This window comes from Neoarius graeffei, chromosome 10 (assembly GCF_027579695.1).
Source record: "Neoarius graeffei isolate fNeoGra1 chromosome 10, fNeoGra1.pri, whole genome shotgun sequence".
Classification (NCBI taxonomy): Eukaryota; Metazoa; Chordata; class Actinopteri; order Siluriformes; family Ariidae; genus Neoarius; species Neoarius graeffei.
In genome coordinates, this window is record NC_083578.1 from 29453452 (window position 1) to 29471690 (window position 18239).

At 44.4% G+C, this 18239-nt stretch overlaps 2 protein-coding genes across 2 annotated transcripts in view; both read right to left on the reverse strand.

The window, feature by feature from the left end:
• Positions 1-287: 287 nt before the first annotated feature.
• tlr9 (toll-like receptor 9) lies at positions 288-9381 on the reverse strand. The gene is made up of 2 exons (XM_060931680.1): positions 8961-9381; positions 288-4675 (listed from the first exon to the last, which is right to left on the reverse strand). The coding sequence occupies exons 1-2, from the start codon at positions 8973-8975 to the stop codon at positions 1493-1495; spliced, it is 3198 nt and encodes a 1065-aa protein (XP_060787663.1). The 5' UTR covers positions 8976-9381; the 3' UTR covers positions 288-1492.
• An 88-nt stretch (positions 9382-9469) lies between these two features.
• Positions 9470-18239, reverse strand: part of apeh (acylaminoacyl-peptide hydrolase) — an 83086-nt gene continuing 74316 nt past the window's right edge. The window contains exon 23 of the mRNA XM_060931693.1: positions 9470-10005. Within this exon, the coding sequence (XP_060787676.1) occupies positions 9900-10005 (106 nt within the window). The 3' untranslated portion in view covers positions 9470-9899. The remainder of the gene's footprint in view (positions 10006-18239) is intronic.

Genomic DNA, 18239 nt, shown 5'->3' on the forward strand with positions numbered 1-18239 from the left:
ATAGCTACCCTGTGTGGAGAATCTTCCGCTTGACAATAGTACGTGTGAGTTAAGTATGAAGACTGGATCATAAGGCACTTTACATCTGTTAAAAAGTTTCCAATGAAAGGAACATAGGAAGGATCATCCCAGTTACAAAAAAAGAATTAAATACACAAGTGGCAAAGTGCACTTTAATTGATCTTAAAAATCAAAATGTCTCAAAATATACAGACTTGTAAATGACAGATTTATTTTCATATTTAAATTCTAAGCATACATAAAATGTTTAGAAAAAATGCTGTAACTTTTTCATACATCAGGTCATTATACGTGGTCTTATTGTACATTCAACAAAAATAAATTTAGAGGATCTGATGTTGCTATGAAGCTGGAAAATAATTTTCAGGCATATGAAAAATGATTATGGTATCAGTGAGGCACTATATTCAAGTTATTCCACTTAATCGAGTCGTACATGAGCTGATAGCCGATGAGGAGCTTCGCGCTGAGTTGGCGATAAGTTATGTATGATGAGATTGAGTGTAATAACTTTTATTCTATCCACATTCACTGGATTTTGAGAAACAGAGCACTTTTATTTTTACCAAATTCGATAAATACTTTATACAAAACGTCCGACAAAATAATTTCCGCTTAGAATGTAAACAAACTGGAGAAATGACAATAGCAATTTGTGAAAAATGCTATAGTAATAATTATTGGAAAAAAAGATTCTTACCATTAAATAGTTTCATTCCATATTTTGTTGCTTTTTTTGTATTTGTTGGGGTTTTGTTTTCGATTAGAGTTTTCATTTTGTCCTCAATTGGTTGAGCAACATGCTCCCCCATTTAGTTTTTCTCTACTCATGGTATATGAGCTGATGACCTAGTAGTAGAGTAGCCAATCAATCAGAGTGCTCGATTGCTCATATCCAGTGAATGTGGATAGAATAATACATATTCCAAAAGTATGGCAGCAAGCAACTCCTGTTCAGGAATATTTTAACAAGTAAGTAAAATACACAAAATATGCAGGCAGCTCAGTGGCATGGCAGGAAGTTATGGAACCTCACAATTCCTGGGTATAGGGTTCCTGGGTTACTGTCTGTGAGGTGTTTCGAATGCTCTCCATGTAGATTTCTTCCAGGTACTGCAGTTTCTTTCCAATTCTCAAAACAAGCTGGAATGTGGACTGGCTCTAATAAATTGCCCATAGGTGAAAATGAACGGGTATTTTAGGTGGCCTGCAACGGACTGGCATTTGGTCCAGGGTGTATTCCTGCCTCCAGGATGAGACTGGACATTGCTTCAAACGTTTAGTCACATGCTTTTATTTTATGCATACATCACTGTAATGTCTTGAACAAAAACTTATATTAATTTTTGCAGTTAGTGTTGCTTTCATACTTTTCGATGTATGTAAATAAATGAAACAGCTTTTGTAAATAAATAGGCCCTCTGAATTACTTAGTATGCTTAGGTTAAACATCAGATCTGGGTGCCATGATTTATAGAAACTCATTAGATAGGAAGCTCTCTGTGACTTTTTTATCATAGGATCTCACATTGTCAGATGCTAGAGCAATATGCAAGTCATTCCAGAAGAGAGGCTGGGCTCGAGGATTCTTAGGCCAGGAGAGAACCGACTTTCTGCAGAGCCTCTTTCTCATCTGCAGGTACTTGAACTTGGGGAAGAGAGGATCTAGGAGAACTACAATTGCAACATCCACTTTCTCGTCCAGCAGTCTCTGCTGGACCAGAAGGAAAGCTTGCTTTATTATCCCATTCACAGAATCATGGCCACGCTGGTTAGTCAGCACAAACACCGTTTTCCTGCTGTTGTACACTGCGTTGTGTAGATTCTCAATGCATGATACACCCGGTACCCAGTCCCGTTCTTCTAGACAGAGCCGTAATTTCCATCTTCCTCTGCTTTCCAAGTTAATCAACATCTCATTGTAGATCCAATCTCTCACTGCCTTGCTCTTTGTATCAAACACCACAAATGCATCATGTTGGTTGTTCATGTTGTTTCCTTGAAGTGGAGTGTAACCTTTATGTCCTGCCCACAATATTTGGAAACAGTACCACAGGTCCCAGCCATATAGATGTCTCAAAATAGGGACTGAAATTGCTGTGATAGTCAGAAGGAATGTAAAGAGGAAGGAAACACTGCCAAATATCTCCTGGCAGGAGCGAGGATCAATGGAAAGCACATTTACTCCTGTCTGTGATTGAGGAAAACCACAACGAACATCTATAGTGAGGTGTGGGATATCCACAGGACTTTTTCGTAGAAAATCAGTAAACCAGGAAGTGGCACAGCTACAAATAAAGGGGTTAGCATGCAATGTTAGCTTGCAGAAGGTTGAAGTGTTACAAACGGCATTGCCTTTCTGTAATGATGGGGGCAGAGCATGCGGCTCTAAGATCTTCAGCTGGTTGTGATTGAGCATCAGTTCTTTAAGACCATTTGCCTGACTAAAGAAAGACTCTGGAATTACACTTAGTCGGTTATGACTGAGGTCCAGGCTTCTAAGCTTATTGCCAAAGTAGATAACTTGGTCTGGTAAGTCAAAAAGATAGTTTCCACTGAGGTTCAGATAGCACATTTGACTGAGAACTGATATATTTTCCCAAGGAAAGTAATTCAGTAGGTTCGAGTCCATCCTGAGCACACGAATACTTGGAGGAAGGTTAATGATTGCTTCTGGGGAAAATGATCTAAGCTGGTTTTCAGAAATGTCCAGGTATGTAAGATTCGTCAACCCCTGAAAGAATCGTATGTACTGATCTCCACGGGTGTCCCACATGATGTCCAAACGATTTCCAGAGAACAACAGACACTTTAGAGATGTACTATAAAGTGTGTTGGAGATTCGCATACCAATGTTATTGTTTGCTAAACTAAGAACTTCAAGCGAAGTCAAGTTCTTTATGAATGTGAAGCGGTGCCCTATTCCCCTCATGAGAAAATGGAATTCATTGTTGCTGAGATCAAGAACCTTAAGTGTGCTTCCTAGCTCCTGGAATGCTTCAATAAAATAAAGGTCAATACGGTTGTGTGCCATGTTGAGGTATACCAGTTTGGTAAGCAGATTGAACTGGTGGCCATTTAAAGCTTGACTCATATAGTTATAGGACAGATCCAAGCACACAGTTTTCTCCAGTCCTTTGAAAGTACTTGCATTAATCCATGGGATATTGTTTTGCGATAGGTCAAAAAAGAGTTCTCCATAACAAAAACACTTTTGAAATTTCTGCATCGAATAACTTTTTGGACATTCTTTGCCAGTGCAGTGCATAAAATTCATCTGGAGCTTTGACTCGAATGCAGGCGTATCTTGAAGCTGCAGATGATCATCCCTCTGATACCTATCCAGGGTCAGGGCCTTACTAGAGCTTGCTGTGTAGTATGGGTTGATTGTTATCATGTTCTGCGAAAGGTCAACCATTCTCAAGGATCTCAGTTGCTTAAATGCAGTTAAATTACAAGAACGAATGAAGTTCAGGCTCAGGTCAAGATACACAAGCTGTGGTAGGCTGAAAAGAGCCTTAAGGCTATTGATGGACAACTGATGAAAAAAAAGCCCACTTAAATGAAGCTTCCTCAAGGACTTCATTCTGCTAATAGAGGGTGACAGTACCAACAATGGAAATATTTTCAGAGGATGGTAGTTATAGCGAAGGCTCAGGGACACAACACCCTGCAGTTCCTCATAAAACGTGCCATTACTGATGCTGTAGGCAAGGAGATTGTTTGAGAGGTCAAGCGTCTTTAGTTTCTTTAGTTGTGCAAAAAGATTTTTCGGAATGGAACGAATTGAGTTTCCCTGTAGACTAAGGGTAACAAGTGAGTCTCTCTGCTCAAAAAAGGCTGTCTCATGCAGGCCTAAGGATGAATTATTTGGGCAAGGGGAACAAGGTTGAGCTGCATGATCACACCTTTGACAGTTCCACTCCAGATTAAGGTAACGGAGTTTAGTGAGGTTTGTAAAAGAGCCTTCCCGGATCTCCGTTATCCTGTTTTGTTTCAGGTCTAGACTTTCCAGTGAGGCTGGCAGGTGTGTGGGAATGGAGGTCAGATTATTAAAGCCAAGAGTGAGGTTCTGAAGCAAAGGTAAACCCTGAAACACCATTTGATCAATGAAAAATGATTCATTACAGGGGTTGGCATAGTAGCAATTTTTGGCAAGAAGCAGTTGTTTGAGAAAAGGTGTTCCTAGGTGTTGTTCAATGCGGAAAATATTGTTAAATTCTAAGCCTAAGACTTCAAGGTTCTGGGGTAGAAGAGGAATAGTCTTGAGACTATTTCCTGCCAAGTGAAGGAAGGTCAAGTTCTTGAGATGAACAAAAGCATCATGGTCAATAATCACTTGGCATGAAGGCAATTTCAGTGCCTTGAGGCGACCAGGCAAACAGTTCCACTTTAAACTTAGACTCTGAAGATTGGGAATATCTGAGAAATCATCACTTTTCACTTGATGTATACGATTTCCATCCAGATTTAATAAGGTGATAAAAAGGGACCTGAATTTGGGGATGCTCTTGAGGTTTCTGTGCATGCAGTCTAAATGTATATTTCCATTGCTGAAGGTTTTGTCACAAGGGTAGAATTCCAGGTTCAGTGTTTTGACCAAATTGAGTTGATCCAGTACAAAAAACAGGTACAATCCGGGTCCAAACATGACCTATAGACAAACACATTGGATAGAAATTTGTTAAAACATTGAAGTATATCACGCTAGTAACTAATACTATTTATTGTACTGTTATGTTTTGAAATTGTTCTGTCCTGTGTGTATAATTTATTTTTGTAAGGTCATGCTACATTTACCAAACCAAAGACAAACAGTTTGCCCTATCATCCAGAGATCGCAAGTTAGAATCCCAATGATGCCACAGTCATCTAGGAGGCTGGGAGCCTAACACAGCAAAAATTGGCCTGTGCTCTCAGGGAGGGAGGGGTGGCATACTCTCTCTGTCTGCGAGTTAATGCATGCGGAGTAGTGAATAGCTATTTTAATTATAAAAAATGATTAGGTCTTGTGTGTGTAGATATTCAAGGTACAGGAAAAAAATTACATTAACAAATTAAAGGATATTTAATTTGTTATCCTTTAATACACAAAGCTGCAGGCCCTTATGGCATCCCCAGACGTGTGCTCAGAGCATGTGCTGGGGAGCTGGCGGGGGTCCTGACGGACTTATTCAACATGTCTTTGGCCCATGCTGTTGTTCTGACCTGCTTCAAGACCACCTTCATCGTGCCAGTACCAAAACACTCCACTCCAGCATGTCTCAACGACTACCGTCCAGTAGCACTCCCCCCCATCATTACAAAGTGTTTAGAGCAGCTGGTCCAAGCACATCTCAAATCCTGTCTTCTCCCCACCCTGGACCCCCACCAATTTGCGTATCGCAAGAACAGGAGCACAGAAGATGCAGTCTCCATAGCACTGCACTCTGTCCTCTCGCACCTGGACAATGGCAACACATACGCCAGAATGCTGTTCATAGACTTCAGTTCAGCATTTAACACCGTCATCTCCTCTAAGCTCATCACCAAACTCACAGATCTGGGCATCAGTGCTCCCATCTGCAACTGGTTGCTGGATTTTCTAACCAACAGGCCCCAACATGTTCATTTAGACAATCACTGCTCCTCCACCCTCATCCTAAACACCGGCGTACCACAAGGCTGTGTGATGAGCCCGTTCCTCTACTCCCTTTTTACTCATGACTGCAGACCTGTACATTACACTAACACCATCATCAAGTTTGCAGATGACACCACAGTGATGAGCCACATCAAGGACAACAATGAGTCAGCCTACAGGGAGGAGGTGGACCGCCTGGCTGTGTGGTGCAGCAAGAACAACCTGCTGCTCAACACCAATAAGACCAAGGAGCTCATCATGGACTTCAGGAGGAATGCTGAGACACACACACACACACCCATCCACATCAAATGGTGGAGCAGTGGAGCGTGTGACCAGCTTCAAATTCCTGGGGATCCACAACTCGCAGGACCTCACCTAGACAACCAACTGCTCCAACCTGGTCAAGAAGGCTCACCAGCATCTCTTTTTCTTGAGGACTCTGAAGAAAAACCACCTCTCTTCAGACATCCTGGTGAACTTCTACTACTGTACCATCGAGAGCATCCTAACCAACTGTATTACAGTCTGGTATGGGAACTGCTCTGTCTCAGACTGGAAGGCACTGCAGAGGGTGGTGAAAATCACCCAGCGTGTTGTGGGAGCCTCACTTCCTGCTATTGAAGACATCTGCAGGAAGTGATGTCTCAGGAGAGCCATAAACATCAACAAAGACTCCTGCCACCCAGCACACAAACTGTTCACTCTCCTGCCCTCTGGAAGGCGCTACAGGAGCCTTCAGACCAAAACCACCAGGTTCAGGAAGTTTTTTTTCCTTCAGCTGTCTCACTGCTGAACTCCGCTCCTTACAGTCCCCCCCTCCACACACACACTCAACAACCCCCCCCCCCAAACAAACTGAATTGACTTGAACTGACTTCACTGCACTATCACCATTTGCACTACTGTTTATTCATACCATGTTTTGTATATACTGCAAATATCTACAGTGGGGCAAAAAAAGCATTCAGTCAGCCACCAATTGTGCAAGTTCTCCCACTTAAAAAGATGAGAGAGGCCTGTAATTTTCATCATAGGTACACTTCAACTATGAGAGACAGAATGGGGGGAAATAATCCAGGAAATCACATTGTAGGATTTTTAATGAATTAATTGGTAAATTCCTCAGTAAAATAAGTATTTGGTCACCTACAAACAAGCAAGATTTCTGGCTCTCACAGACCTTTAACAACTTCTTTAAGAGGCTCCTCTGTCCTCCACTCATTACCTGTATTAATGGCACCTGTTTGAACTCGTTATCAGTATAAAAGACACCTGTCCACAACCTCAAACAGTCACACTCCAAACTCCACTATGGCCAAGACCAAAGAGCTGTCAAAGGACACCAGAAACAAGATTGTAGACCTAGCTGCACCAGGCTGGGAAGACTGAATCTGCAATAGGTAAGCAGCTTGGTGTGAAGAAATCAACTGTGGGAGCAATTATTAGAAAATGGAAGACATGCAAGACCACTGGATAATCTCCCTCGATCTGGTGCTCCATGCAAGATCTCACCCCGTGGGGTCAAAATGATCGCAAGAATGGTGAGCAAAAATCCCAGAACCACATGGGGGGACCTAGTGAATGACCTGCAGAGAGCTGGGACCAAATTAACAAAGGCTACCATCAGTAACACACTACGCCGCCAGGGACTCAAATCCTGCATTGCCAGACGTGTCCCCCTGCTTAAGCCAGTACATGTCCAGGCCCGTCTGAAGTTTGCTAGAGAGCATTTGGATGATCCAGAAGAGGATTGGGAGAATGTCAGATGAAACCAAAATAGAACTTTTTGGTAAAAACTCAACTTGTCATGTTTGGAGGAGAAAGAATGCTGAGTTGCATCCAAAGAACACCATACCTACTGTGAAGCATAGGGGTGGAAACATCATACTTTGGGGCTGTTTTTCTGCAAAGGGACCAGGATGACTGATCCGTGTAAAGGAACGAATGAATGGGGCCATGTATCGTGAGATTTTGAGTGAAAACCTCCTTCCATCAGCAAGGGCATTGAAGATGAAAGGTGGATGGGTCTTTCAGCATGACAGTGATCCCAAACACATCGCCCGGGCAACGAAGGAGTGGCTTCGTAAGAAGCATTTCAAGGTCCTGGAATGGCCTAGCCAGTCTCCAGATCTCAACCCCATAGAAAATCTTTGGAGGGAGTTGAAAGTCCGTGTTGCCCAGCAACAGCCCCAAAACATCACTGCTCTAAAGGAGATCTGCATGGAGGAATAGGCCAAAATACCAGCAACAGTGTGTGAAAACCTTGTGAAGACTTACAGAAAATGTTTGACCTCTGTCATTGCCAACAAAGGGTATATAACAAAGTATTGAGATGAACTTTTGTTATTGACCAAATACTTATTTTCCATCATAATTTGCAAATAAATTCTTTAAAAATCAGACTGTGATTTTCTGGATTTTTTTTTTCTCATTTTGTCTCTCATAGTTGAGGTATACCTATGATGAAAATTACAGGCCTCTCTCATCTTTTTAAGTGGGAGAACTTGCACAATTGGTGACTGACTAAATACTTTTTTGCCCCACTGTATATCATATCATTGCACTATAGTTCATTCATATTGCACATTTGTACATACTGTAAATATCTATCATATCATTATACCATTCCATACCCTGTAATTCCTGTACATTACACTTGTTATTTATTGCTATGCACTTCTGGTTAGATGCAATCTGCATTTTGTTGCCTTGTACCTGTGATGTGCAATGACAAAGTTGAATCTAATCTAATCTGAATCTAATATACACTGAATGAATGTGAAATTCTATTTGACAATATCCCTTATATGTTATAATAATTTCATTTCATTAACAACTAATGCATGCATCTTTCAAATATCATCAGAAAATAAGAAACACATACACACTTGCCTGTTTACTATAACTAAACAGGCTTAATCTATTTTACAAGAACAGTGTGTGTGTGTGTATATATATATATATATATTCACACACACACACGATAATAGTGCCAGTAAAAATGTGCCCGTGAGAACTTCCCAATTTGTATGATCCTCAAGAAAAAGTCAAATGTGTGATACGAGAGGCTATTATGAAATTATAAAGTTACATAACAATATTACCTTTAGAAAGTCAAAAATCTCGTTTTAGATTCAAGAATTTACTGAAAATCTATTTTTTAGGTTGGCTTTTTATTGGTTCTTATGAAGCTATAGAATAGAAGCTAAGGAATCATATTATAATTAGTGAATTTATGATATATTTTGTATGTTAGTTTTTTTTCATTACGTAAATCTCACACACACACGTTTATAATGTATTATATACTTACCAAGAGCATCTTCATCTTTACCTGAAAATTTGCACTTTACAGATGAGGAAGTAATCTAATAAAAAGACAGCTTCACACAGCATTCAGGCATTTACAGAAGTGAAAACATTCAACCCAGAATAACACTATGAAGTGTAGGCAAATTACAAGCACATGTGGTCAAGCCATGTGCTAGACCTTAGAAAAAAAGGCACATAATCTTACCTTTTGAGACAAATGATTAAAAGGGCATTAATCTGTTTTGTTTTTGGATCTTACAGATTCTATCAAACATCTATCTTTGTGCAGGTCATATGGTGGCATGAAAGAGTAAAATGCTTTATTACACTGGATAAATAGAATTCTACTTGTAAAAATGTCTCAGAAGAAAAGAATGAATGATAACTATGGGTTTGGAAACTGAAGCAGTTTTTTCTCAAACCTCATCTGCTCTTTGGGAACAGGTGTCCTGACAGTCTTGTGACAGTATCACGGTCTTAAAAAGAAAATACACAATGGAGAATAAAATACACATTTTAAGCACATTTATTTTAAAAAGGAACAGGAAATACCCAGAGTGTATCAAACAGTGGCAGAAGAAAGAACCATTAAGGGTTTCAATAAGAGAATGAAAATACAAAGAACATCAGTATAGTACCAGATAGTGTCAAAGATCAGTTGTGAGAGAAGTCACAAAATAATTTCTTGAATAAGCCAGTGTTTAGTACAGTTTCAAGTTTTTTATTCAGATCAGTCTGTTTTAAACCTCAAGTAAAACATTAGTGTACTAATACAGTTTTTGGTAAGGTTTGCATAACTAACAAATTGAAAAGAAACACTCTTAGATCACTCATCATAGTTATCATATACACACCTCAATGACTGAACAAGACCTTCAATGCCTATATTTCAATTTAAATATGTAAGGCCATTATAAGTATATTACATAGTATCTGGTGATTATAGGTTGAGATGCTGAATGATCCACAGTGCAATGTTCATAAATCCATCTGACTCCGCATCAACTTTGGACAAAGAGTGGTTGTTCTCTGGATACCATAACAACCTATAGATAAAAAAAATATATATAGATATATATCTGTGTGTGTGTATGTATAATTTTTTTTTTACTATTTACATTTTATTAAAAAATCAGGTTTTACATATCTTCCTTTTAGTACCATTAGAGGAGACACTTTTTGTCATTAGAGGGGACATATGAAAAACCCACTTTTTCAGTGCTTGTGCACATACATTCAGGTATCTGGGGTGTCTACCAACCCACAAACTCTGAAATAAGACAACCCAGTTAGCTTCTTTTGGGCTGCCTCTTTCAGAAAACACATGCTTCAACAAGCCGTTCAGATTTGGCTCCCCTTCCTATGTCACAAGTGGAGCTCAGCTGGCAGAAAAGGGAAGAAGGGTGAGCAGTGGCTCATCATTGTTTAAAGTGTATGTAATGCCTCTAAACCCCACTTTTTTCCTTGTACAAAGCAACAATCATACTGATTGACTGACCATGTGTTTTCGAACCATCGCTGATCCAAAAGGCTGTAAATTAATGGAAAATCAAGATGATTAGTCAATTTTCACAGAACCTGCCAAGACTCATCTGGAAGATCCCGAAGGGGTGTGCGACGTCACACGTGTAACAATCCAGGTATCAATTTCGTTCCTGTGTGCAGCAGTGGTTAGAGCAGTCTCGATATGGAATCACATTTTGGAGAGAATTCTGACAGCAATTGGGATTCTTATATGTTGGATGAAGGGGCAAATGATTATCAAGGATATTCCGGAGTAAATGGTTATCTTTTTGAGCCCCCAAGACAAGAAACTGCCAGTTCACGACCGTCTTCCTCTGTAGCGCACACAAGATGGGGAGGGAGGGAGAAAGAAAGAAAGAAAGAGAGAGAGAGATGTGCAGAACACAGTGGTTACCTTTCATCATGTTTTCCTGAACAAAACTAAAAACAAATCAAGTCTTGCAATATTGCAACCTGAGAGCATTTAACATGTTTCAGTTAATAATTAATGATGACTGAACACGTGCATTTTTCTTCCTGTGGGCAGCCATACTACAGCACCCGGGGAGCAGTTAGGGGTTAGGTACCTTGCTCAAGAACACTTCAGCCTGGGGCACCCGCCAGGGGTGTCCACTATCCCCTTTGCTTTTTACGATGGTACTGGAACCTTTGGCTATTAAGATTAGGAAGGACCCAAATATTGTAGGGTTGAAAGGGGTAGACAAAGAGAAGGAACAGAAACTAATGCTGTATGCAGATGACATTTTGTTATTAATGAGTGACCCATCCACTTCCTTACCACTACTGATGGAGGTAATAGAATCATACTCAATTGTGTCTGGCTACAAAATAAACTGGGGAAAATCAGAGGCTATGCCAATAACAAAGACATGTTATTCTCACATGGTGACTGGTTTTGGTTTCAAATAGGTTCCTACAGGTATGAAGTATCTTGGCGTGCGTTTGACTCAGAATTTGGAGGGGATTACGACACTAAACTATGATCCCTTGCTGACAAAAATACAACATAATGTAGAAAAATGGAAGCACCTCAAACTAACTCTATGGGAAAAGGTGAATGTGATCAAAATGGTTGTAGCTCCTCAGTTCAATTACATATTGTAACGGTTCCAACTAAGGGTGGAGCACAGAGGATGGTAGGACAGAGATCAGGTTCGTAAACTACAGCTTTTATTGCCACACTTTTCAGTGGAAACAATATGGATAACACAGACGCGCACACACACAACCGGCATCTGGTTTCGGGATCAGCCCCTCTGCTCTCGCTCTCCCTCCTTAAATAGGGCGCGGTCACTGGGAAGACACACACAAACACAGGTTAATTGCCGTCAGGTGTAGTGATTCTGCCACTTACCTTCCCCGACTCCGCCCTCCTGTCGCAGACCGGCGCTTGACCACACCCCCGCTGCCACATACCCCCACCGCCCGACTCAGGCCGGGCGGCTGTCCGGCCTGCAGCCGACTCCCCCCCCCCCCCCGATGGGAGAGGAAGTCCGCCACGACCATCTGCGCCCCCGGCCTGTGGACCACCTTAAAATTGAAGGGTTGGAGTGCCAGATACCAACGGGTGATCCGCGCATTGGCATCTTTCATGCGGTGGAGCCACTGGAGGGGTGCGTGGTCCGAACAGAGGGTGAAAGGGCGCCCCAGCAGGTAGTAACGGAGGGCGAGGACCGCCCACTTGATCGCCAGACACTCCTTTTCAATGGTGCTGTAGCGCCCCTCACGCACTGACAGCTTCCTACTGATGTAGAGGACGGGGCGGTCCTCCCCCTCCACCTCCTGGGACAAAACTGCCCCCAGCCCTCTGTCCGACGCATCGGTCTGCAACACAAAGGGGAGAGAAAAGTCAGGGGAGTGTAAAAGTGGCCCCCCACACAGTGCAGCCTTTACCTCGGAAAAAGCCCGCTGGCATTGCTCTGTCCACTGGACCGGATCTGGGGCCCACTTTTTAGTGAGATCAGTCAGCGGGCTGGTGACGTCCGAATAATTAGGTACAAACCTACGGTAATAACCAGCCAGCCCCAGGAACTGTCTCACCCCCTTTTTGGTCTTGGGCCTCGGGCAGGCCGCAATCGCTGCCGTCTTATTAATTTGGGGACGCACCTGCCCGTTGCCCAAGTGGAAGCCCAGATACCGTACTTCCACCCGCCCAATCGCACACTTCTTTGGGCTGGCTGTGAGCCCCGCTCGCCTCAGCGACCTAAGGACGGCCCTCAGATGTTCAAGGTGCCTCAGCCAGTCATTACTATAGATGATGATATCGTCTAGATACGTGGCTGCATAAGTGGCGTGGGGGCGGAGGACTCTGTCCATCAGCCGCTGAAACGTAGCGGGCACCCCAAACAGCAGGGTGACGAATTGGTGTAAACCAAACGGTGTGGAAAAGGACGTTTTTTCTCAGGATAGGGGAGTCAAGGGGATCTGCCAATATCCCTTCGTCAAATCCAGTGTTGAATAAAAGCGAGCAGTGCCGAGTCGATCGAGCAACTCATCAATACGAGGCATTGGGTACGCATCGAATTTAGACACCGCGTTGACTTTTCTGTACTCCACACAGAACCGGACTGACCCGTCGGCCTTGGGTACCAAGACCACCAGGCTGCTCCAGTCACCATGGGACTCCTCGACGATGCCCATTTCGAGCATGGTCTCAAGTTCTTCCCGAACCACCTTTTTTTTGTGTTCGGGTAGTCTGTAAGGGCGGCTACGCACTACTACCCCCGGGGGCATCTCTATGTGGTGCTCTATGAGGTTAGTGCGACCGGGCAGGAGCGAGAACACATCCGAAAACTCGGTCTGCAACTGGGCGACCACCGTGAGCTGGGTCGGGGACAGGTGGTCTCCACAGGGGACCAGAGGGGTACGTGATGTCAATGCCCCTTTTTGAACCTCCGGCCCCAGCTCCGCCTTCTCCGGAACCACCGACACCAACGCCACGGGGACCTCCTCCTTCCAGAGTTTAAGCAGATTGAGGTGGTAAATTTGTAGCGCCCCACCCGTCCGTTCGCCTCACCTCATAGTCGACGTCCCCGACTCGCCGTGTGACCTCAAAGGGTCCTTGCCACTTGGCAATCAATTTGGAGCTCAAAGTGGGCAACAGTACGAGTACCTTATCTCCCTGTGTGAACTCCCTAAGGCGCGTACCCTTGTTGTACAGGCGGGCTTGCCGTTCCTGGGCCTGCCGCAAATTCTCCTGGGCTAGGTGGGTGAGCGTGTGGAGTTTTGCGCGCAGGTCCATAACGTATTGAATTTCATTCTTGCTTTGTGAAGGTCCCTCCTCCCAATTTTCCCGCAGCACGTCTAGGATGCCGCGCGGCTTACGCCCATATAATAATTCGAATGGGGAGAACCCCGTGGAGGCTTGGGGAACCTCTCGCACTGAGAACAAGGGCTCGAGCCACTTATCCCAATTACGTGCGTCCTCACTTACGAATTTTTTTAATGATATTTTTGAGGGTGCGATTGAACCGTTCCACTAAACCGTCCGTTTGTGGGTGATACACACTGATGCGGATCGGCTTAATCCCCAATAACCCATACAGTTCGCGCAGTGTCCATGACATAAATGTAGTGCCTTGATCAGTCAGAATCTCTTTCGGGATTCTGACTCGGGAGATGACGCGGAAGAGTGCCTCTGCAATACTGCGTGCTGAGATATTGCGCAGAGGCACTGCTTCCAGGTATCGCGTTGCATAGTCCACCAGAACTAATATAAAGTGGTACCCCCGTGCTGACCGATCTAATGGCCTGACGAGATCCATCCCAATTCTCTCAAATGGGGTCTCGATCAATGGAAGAGGGCGCAAAGGTGCTTTTGGAATGGCCGCTGGATTTACTAACTGGCATTCGCGGCATGCCGTACACCACCTACGAACATCGCCACGAATCCCCGGCCAATAGAATCTGGCCATTTTTCAGGCTAGTGTCTTATCCTGCCCTAAGTGTCCAGCCATGGGATTAAAGTGAGCTGCCTGGAATACCAATTCCCAGCGGCTCTTCGGAATCAAAAGCTGCGTGACTCGCTCTTTAGTTTGAGTGTCCTGCGTCACTCGGTATAACCTATCCTTCATAATCGCGAAGTAGGGGAAGGACGGGGTGGCGTTCGGCTGGAGCGTTTGACCATCGATTACTCTCACTTGGTCAAACGCATGTCGCAGAGTCTCGTCTTGCGATTGCTCTAATGGGGAATCCCTCGCAAATTTCCCAAGAGAGAGAGGAGGGGCCGGCGGCTCCTCACTCTGACGCGGAGATGACGTAGACGGCTCTGTGACAGCTGCTCCCGCCAAAGCGACACTGGGACCTCCCCCCCTTAAATGGCAGGACCCACTCTTGACTAAGTGTCATTAAATCCCGAAATCCCGGCCAATCAGTCCCCAAAATTAAAGAGTGGGTACGGCGAGGATTAACCGCTGCCTTTACTATAACTTTTTCCCCTCTAAAAAAAAATGTGGACCGACACCAAAGGGTAGCTGTGAACGTCCCCGTGCACACACAACACCTTCACCCCCTGTGCTCCCCCCAATGCCTCGTTTTGCACCAGGCTTTGGTGAATTGAGGTCTGATTACAGCCAGAATCCACCAACGCCTGATATGTATCCCCTTGGACACTCACCGGTATGCGATACGCTCCGGCCTGATCGAGGGCAGCCTCTGGCGCGTCGGGGATCCGAACCACCGCGCCCACTTCCATTGCCGTGCACTGCTGTTGAAGGTGGCCCGGCTCCCCGCAGCGCCAGCAAACCGGCCCGGGCTTTCCCTCTGCAGCGGTGTCCTGGGGCTCACTCACCTGAGGGGGGGGAGAGACAGACACAGAAAGGAGAAACGGGAGGGCACCGTGGGTGCGGCGGGCCGGCTGGGGTGGTGCCGGCCCCCGCCTCCGCGGTGGGGGAATGGGGCGAGGACGGGGGGGAGAGAGAGAGAGAGAGAGAGAGAGAGAGAAGAGGAGAGAAGAGAAGATGCCGTCTGCCGTCCTGCCGCCGGGACAGCCGCCAAATGGTCCTCCGCCAGCTCGACTGCCTGATCCAGCGACGCCGGGCGGTGGCACTGGACCCACTCCGCGGTTCCTGCTGGCAAGCGAGCGACGAATTGTTCCAGCACCACCTGGTCGATGATTCCCTCGGCATCACGGTTGTCGGCCCTCAACCACCGCCAGCAGGCGTCCCGGAGCTGCTGGCCAAACGAGAACGGCCGGCCGACTTCCTCCAAGTGCAACGCGCGGAAGCGCTGGCGCTGCTGTTCTGGGGTGCGCCCCACGCGCTGGAGGATGGCCCGGCGGAGGTCCGCGTAGGCCAGCCGGCGGGGAGCTGTAGCGCGGCCAGCTGTGCCTCTCCCGTTAGCAGGGGGAGGAGGCGCGCTTTGCGCTGCTCTATCGGCCACCCCGAGGCTTCTGCGACTTGCTCGAAGAGCGTGATGAACGCCTCGGGGTCATCCTGCGGGCCCATCTTAGTGATGGTGAGGGGAGACGGGCCCGAGGTAGGAGCGCTGGTGGACCCCGCCGACGCGAGGAGGTGCCGGAACGCCTCTCGATCTTCTTGTTCACTGTTGTAAAACTCTGCTGTATTACGGCTGCAAGAATTATTCTACGTAATTGGAAGTGTGTTAGAACTTTAGATTTAAAAGACTGGGTCAATGGAGTAATTGAAGCAGCTTCTTATGAGAGTATGCTGGAAAGGCTGAATGATGATAAACGAATGATTTGGGACGATTTCTGGGTACACATGAAAAGGATATAAGATGCATCTAATGACAGCTGTTGTATTCCCATGTATTGTTACTGTTATTTTCTTCAACATATTTTCTGTTGGAGATGTCAAGGTGGCGTATAGGGAAACTATGTATAATAGGACATTGTGATGTACTGTGTGGACCTTTCTGTGTGTGTTTAAGGTTTGAACAATAAGTTGAATTACAAAAAAAAAAAAAAAAAAACAACAGAACACTTCAGCCTGAGGCTGCCCCATGTTAAACTAACTGCATGTCTTTGGACTGTGGGGTAAACTGGAGCACCTGGAGGAAACCCACGCAAACATGGGGAGAACAGGCAAACTCCACACAGAAAGGCCCCTCGTCAGCCACTGGGCTCGAACCCAGACCCTTCTTGCTGTGAGGCAACAGTGCTAACCACTACACCACCGTGCCGCCCAGTTTGTGCTTTTTTGCTCCAATAATTGCCATGTAGTCGTTCTGATGGTGATGAACACTTGATGAATCAGATTTATTATTAGTAGGTGACATAAAATCTGCCAACTTCATTTGCACGAACCTCACCCACTGTCAATAATAAGACTATTTCTAGAGCGCACTTATATACAGTACTCTAAGGCACTTTCAAATAAAATTGAAAGAAGGAAAGAAAAAAATAATAAAATTTCCTAAAAACCATGCAAATGTATCATATGTATTATATAATAATACATATGATACATTTGCATGGTTTTTAGGAAACCATGCAAAATAGATTTGCAAACTCGGCTGAAGAATCATGCACTGGAAGCTGAGTTTCAGGATTACGATGAAGCAACTTATTAAAGCACGTTAAAGACGGCCAGCACATGACTGAATTTTGTCGTTGTAAAACTCCGAGTTGTAAACTGCCGAGGTGTAATCAGCAATTGACCGTAGTAATCAGAATGTTCTTTAAACCGCTTGGTATCCTCAGCTGATTTCGTACGTCTGTAGATCCTTTCAAGCTTCCTTTTCTCCCATTTTTGCAACTGCAAGTCAGATGTAAACCATTCTGCATGGGGATGTGATATTTTCCGTTGCTTGACGGGGGCATGTTTAACAGCAAGATCTTGGAACAACTCGTTGTAGCCAGTGATTAGGTCATTAACAGAGCTGTACAAGTCCAACTTAGCAGCAATTTCAGTCAAATCCTGCCCAAACTCGTCTGCATCAACGTCCTTCCACTTCCTGTAACTAACACTTTTCACAGTAGACTTTGCTTTCGCTGTGTTGATTGAAGCTTGTATCAAACAATGATCTGATATCCAAGCAGGAAAAACATCAATATCTCTAACAAGGAAGGAATTTTGTCTTATCAGGAGATCCAGAGTATGGTTTGATCTGTGTGTTGAGCCTGACACGTGTTGTACCAAATTGAAAGTGTCCAGAAGATGAATAAAATCACAAGCATCGCGATCAGCCGTATCGTCAACGTGAAAGTTAAAGTCACCTCGGATAAGCATTTCAGCAGGTAGTAGAACTAAACACTCAAGAAACAGAGAACTCGTTGAGAAACTGCGCAACAGTCAGACCGTTGGCTGTAGAGGGTGGAGGACGATAGATGACAATTATTCTGGTCCACAAAGATGTTTTAAAAGATTTTAAAGAAGTGTATTCAAATGAAGCAAAGTTGCAATCTCTAGAGACACTGCGAACATCAAGGCAATTCTTATATACAATGTCAACTCCACCATCTCGTTGACCATTATCACGAGGAATGTGTGACATTTTATATCCTCTTGGACATAAGTCACCAACGATTTGGTTAGTTAACGTTTCATTACGGGGCAGCCAGGTTTCAGTTATCGCTACAAGATCACAACCATGTTCTACAACATGATCTTTTACCCTGATACCATTTTTGTTCAGCGAACGACTATTCACTAATGCTACAAGTAGAGTTTCCTCGTTTAGCGTCGATTTAGCCGGCAGTGGATTCAGTTGAATCTGCACTAAATTATTTTGATTCACATCTCTTTGATGTTGAAATGGCCTCTGCTCACGAAGTGTAACAATCGGATGAATATTG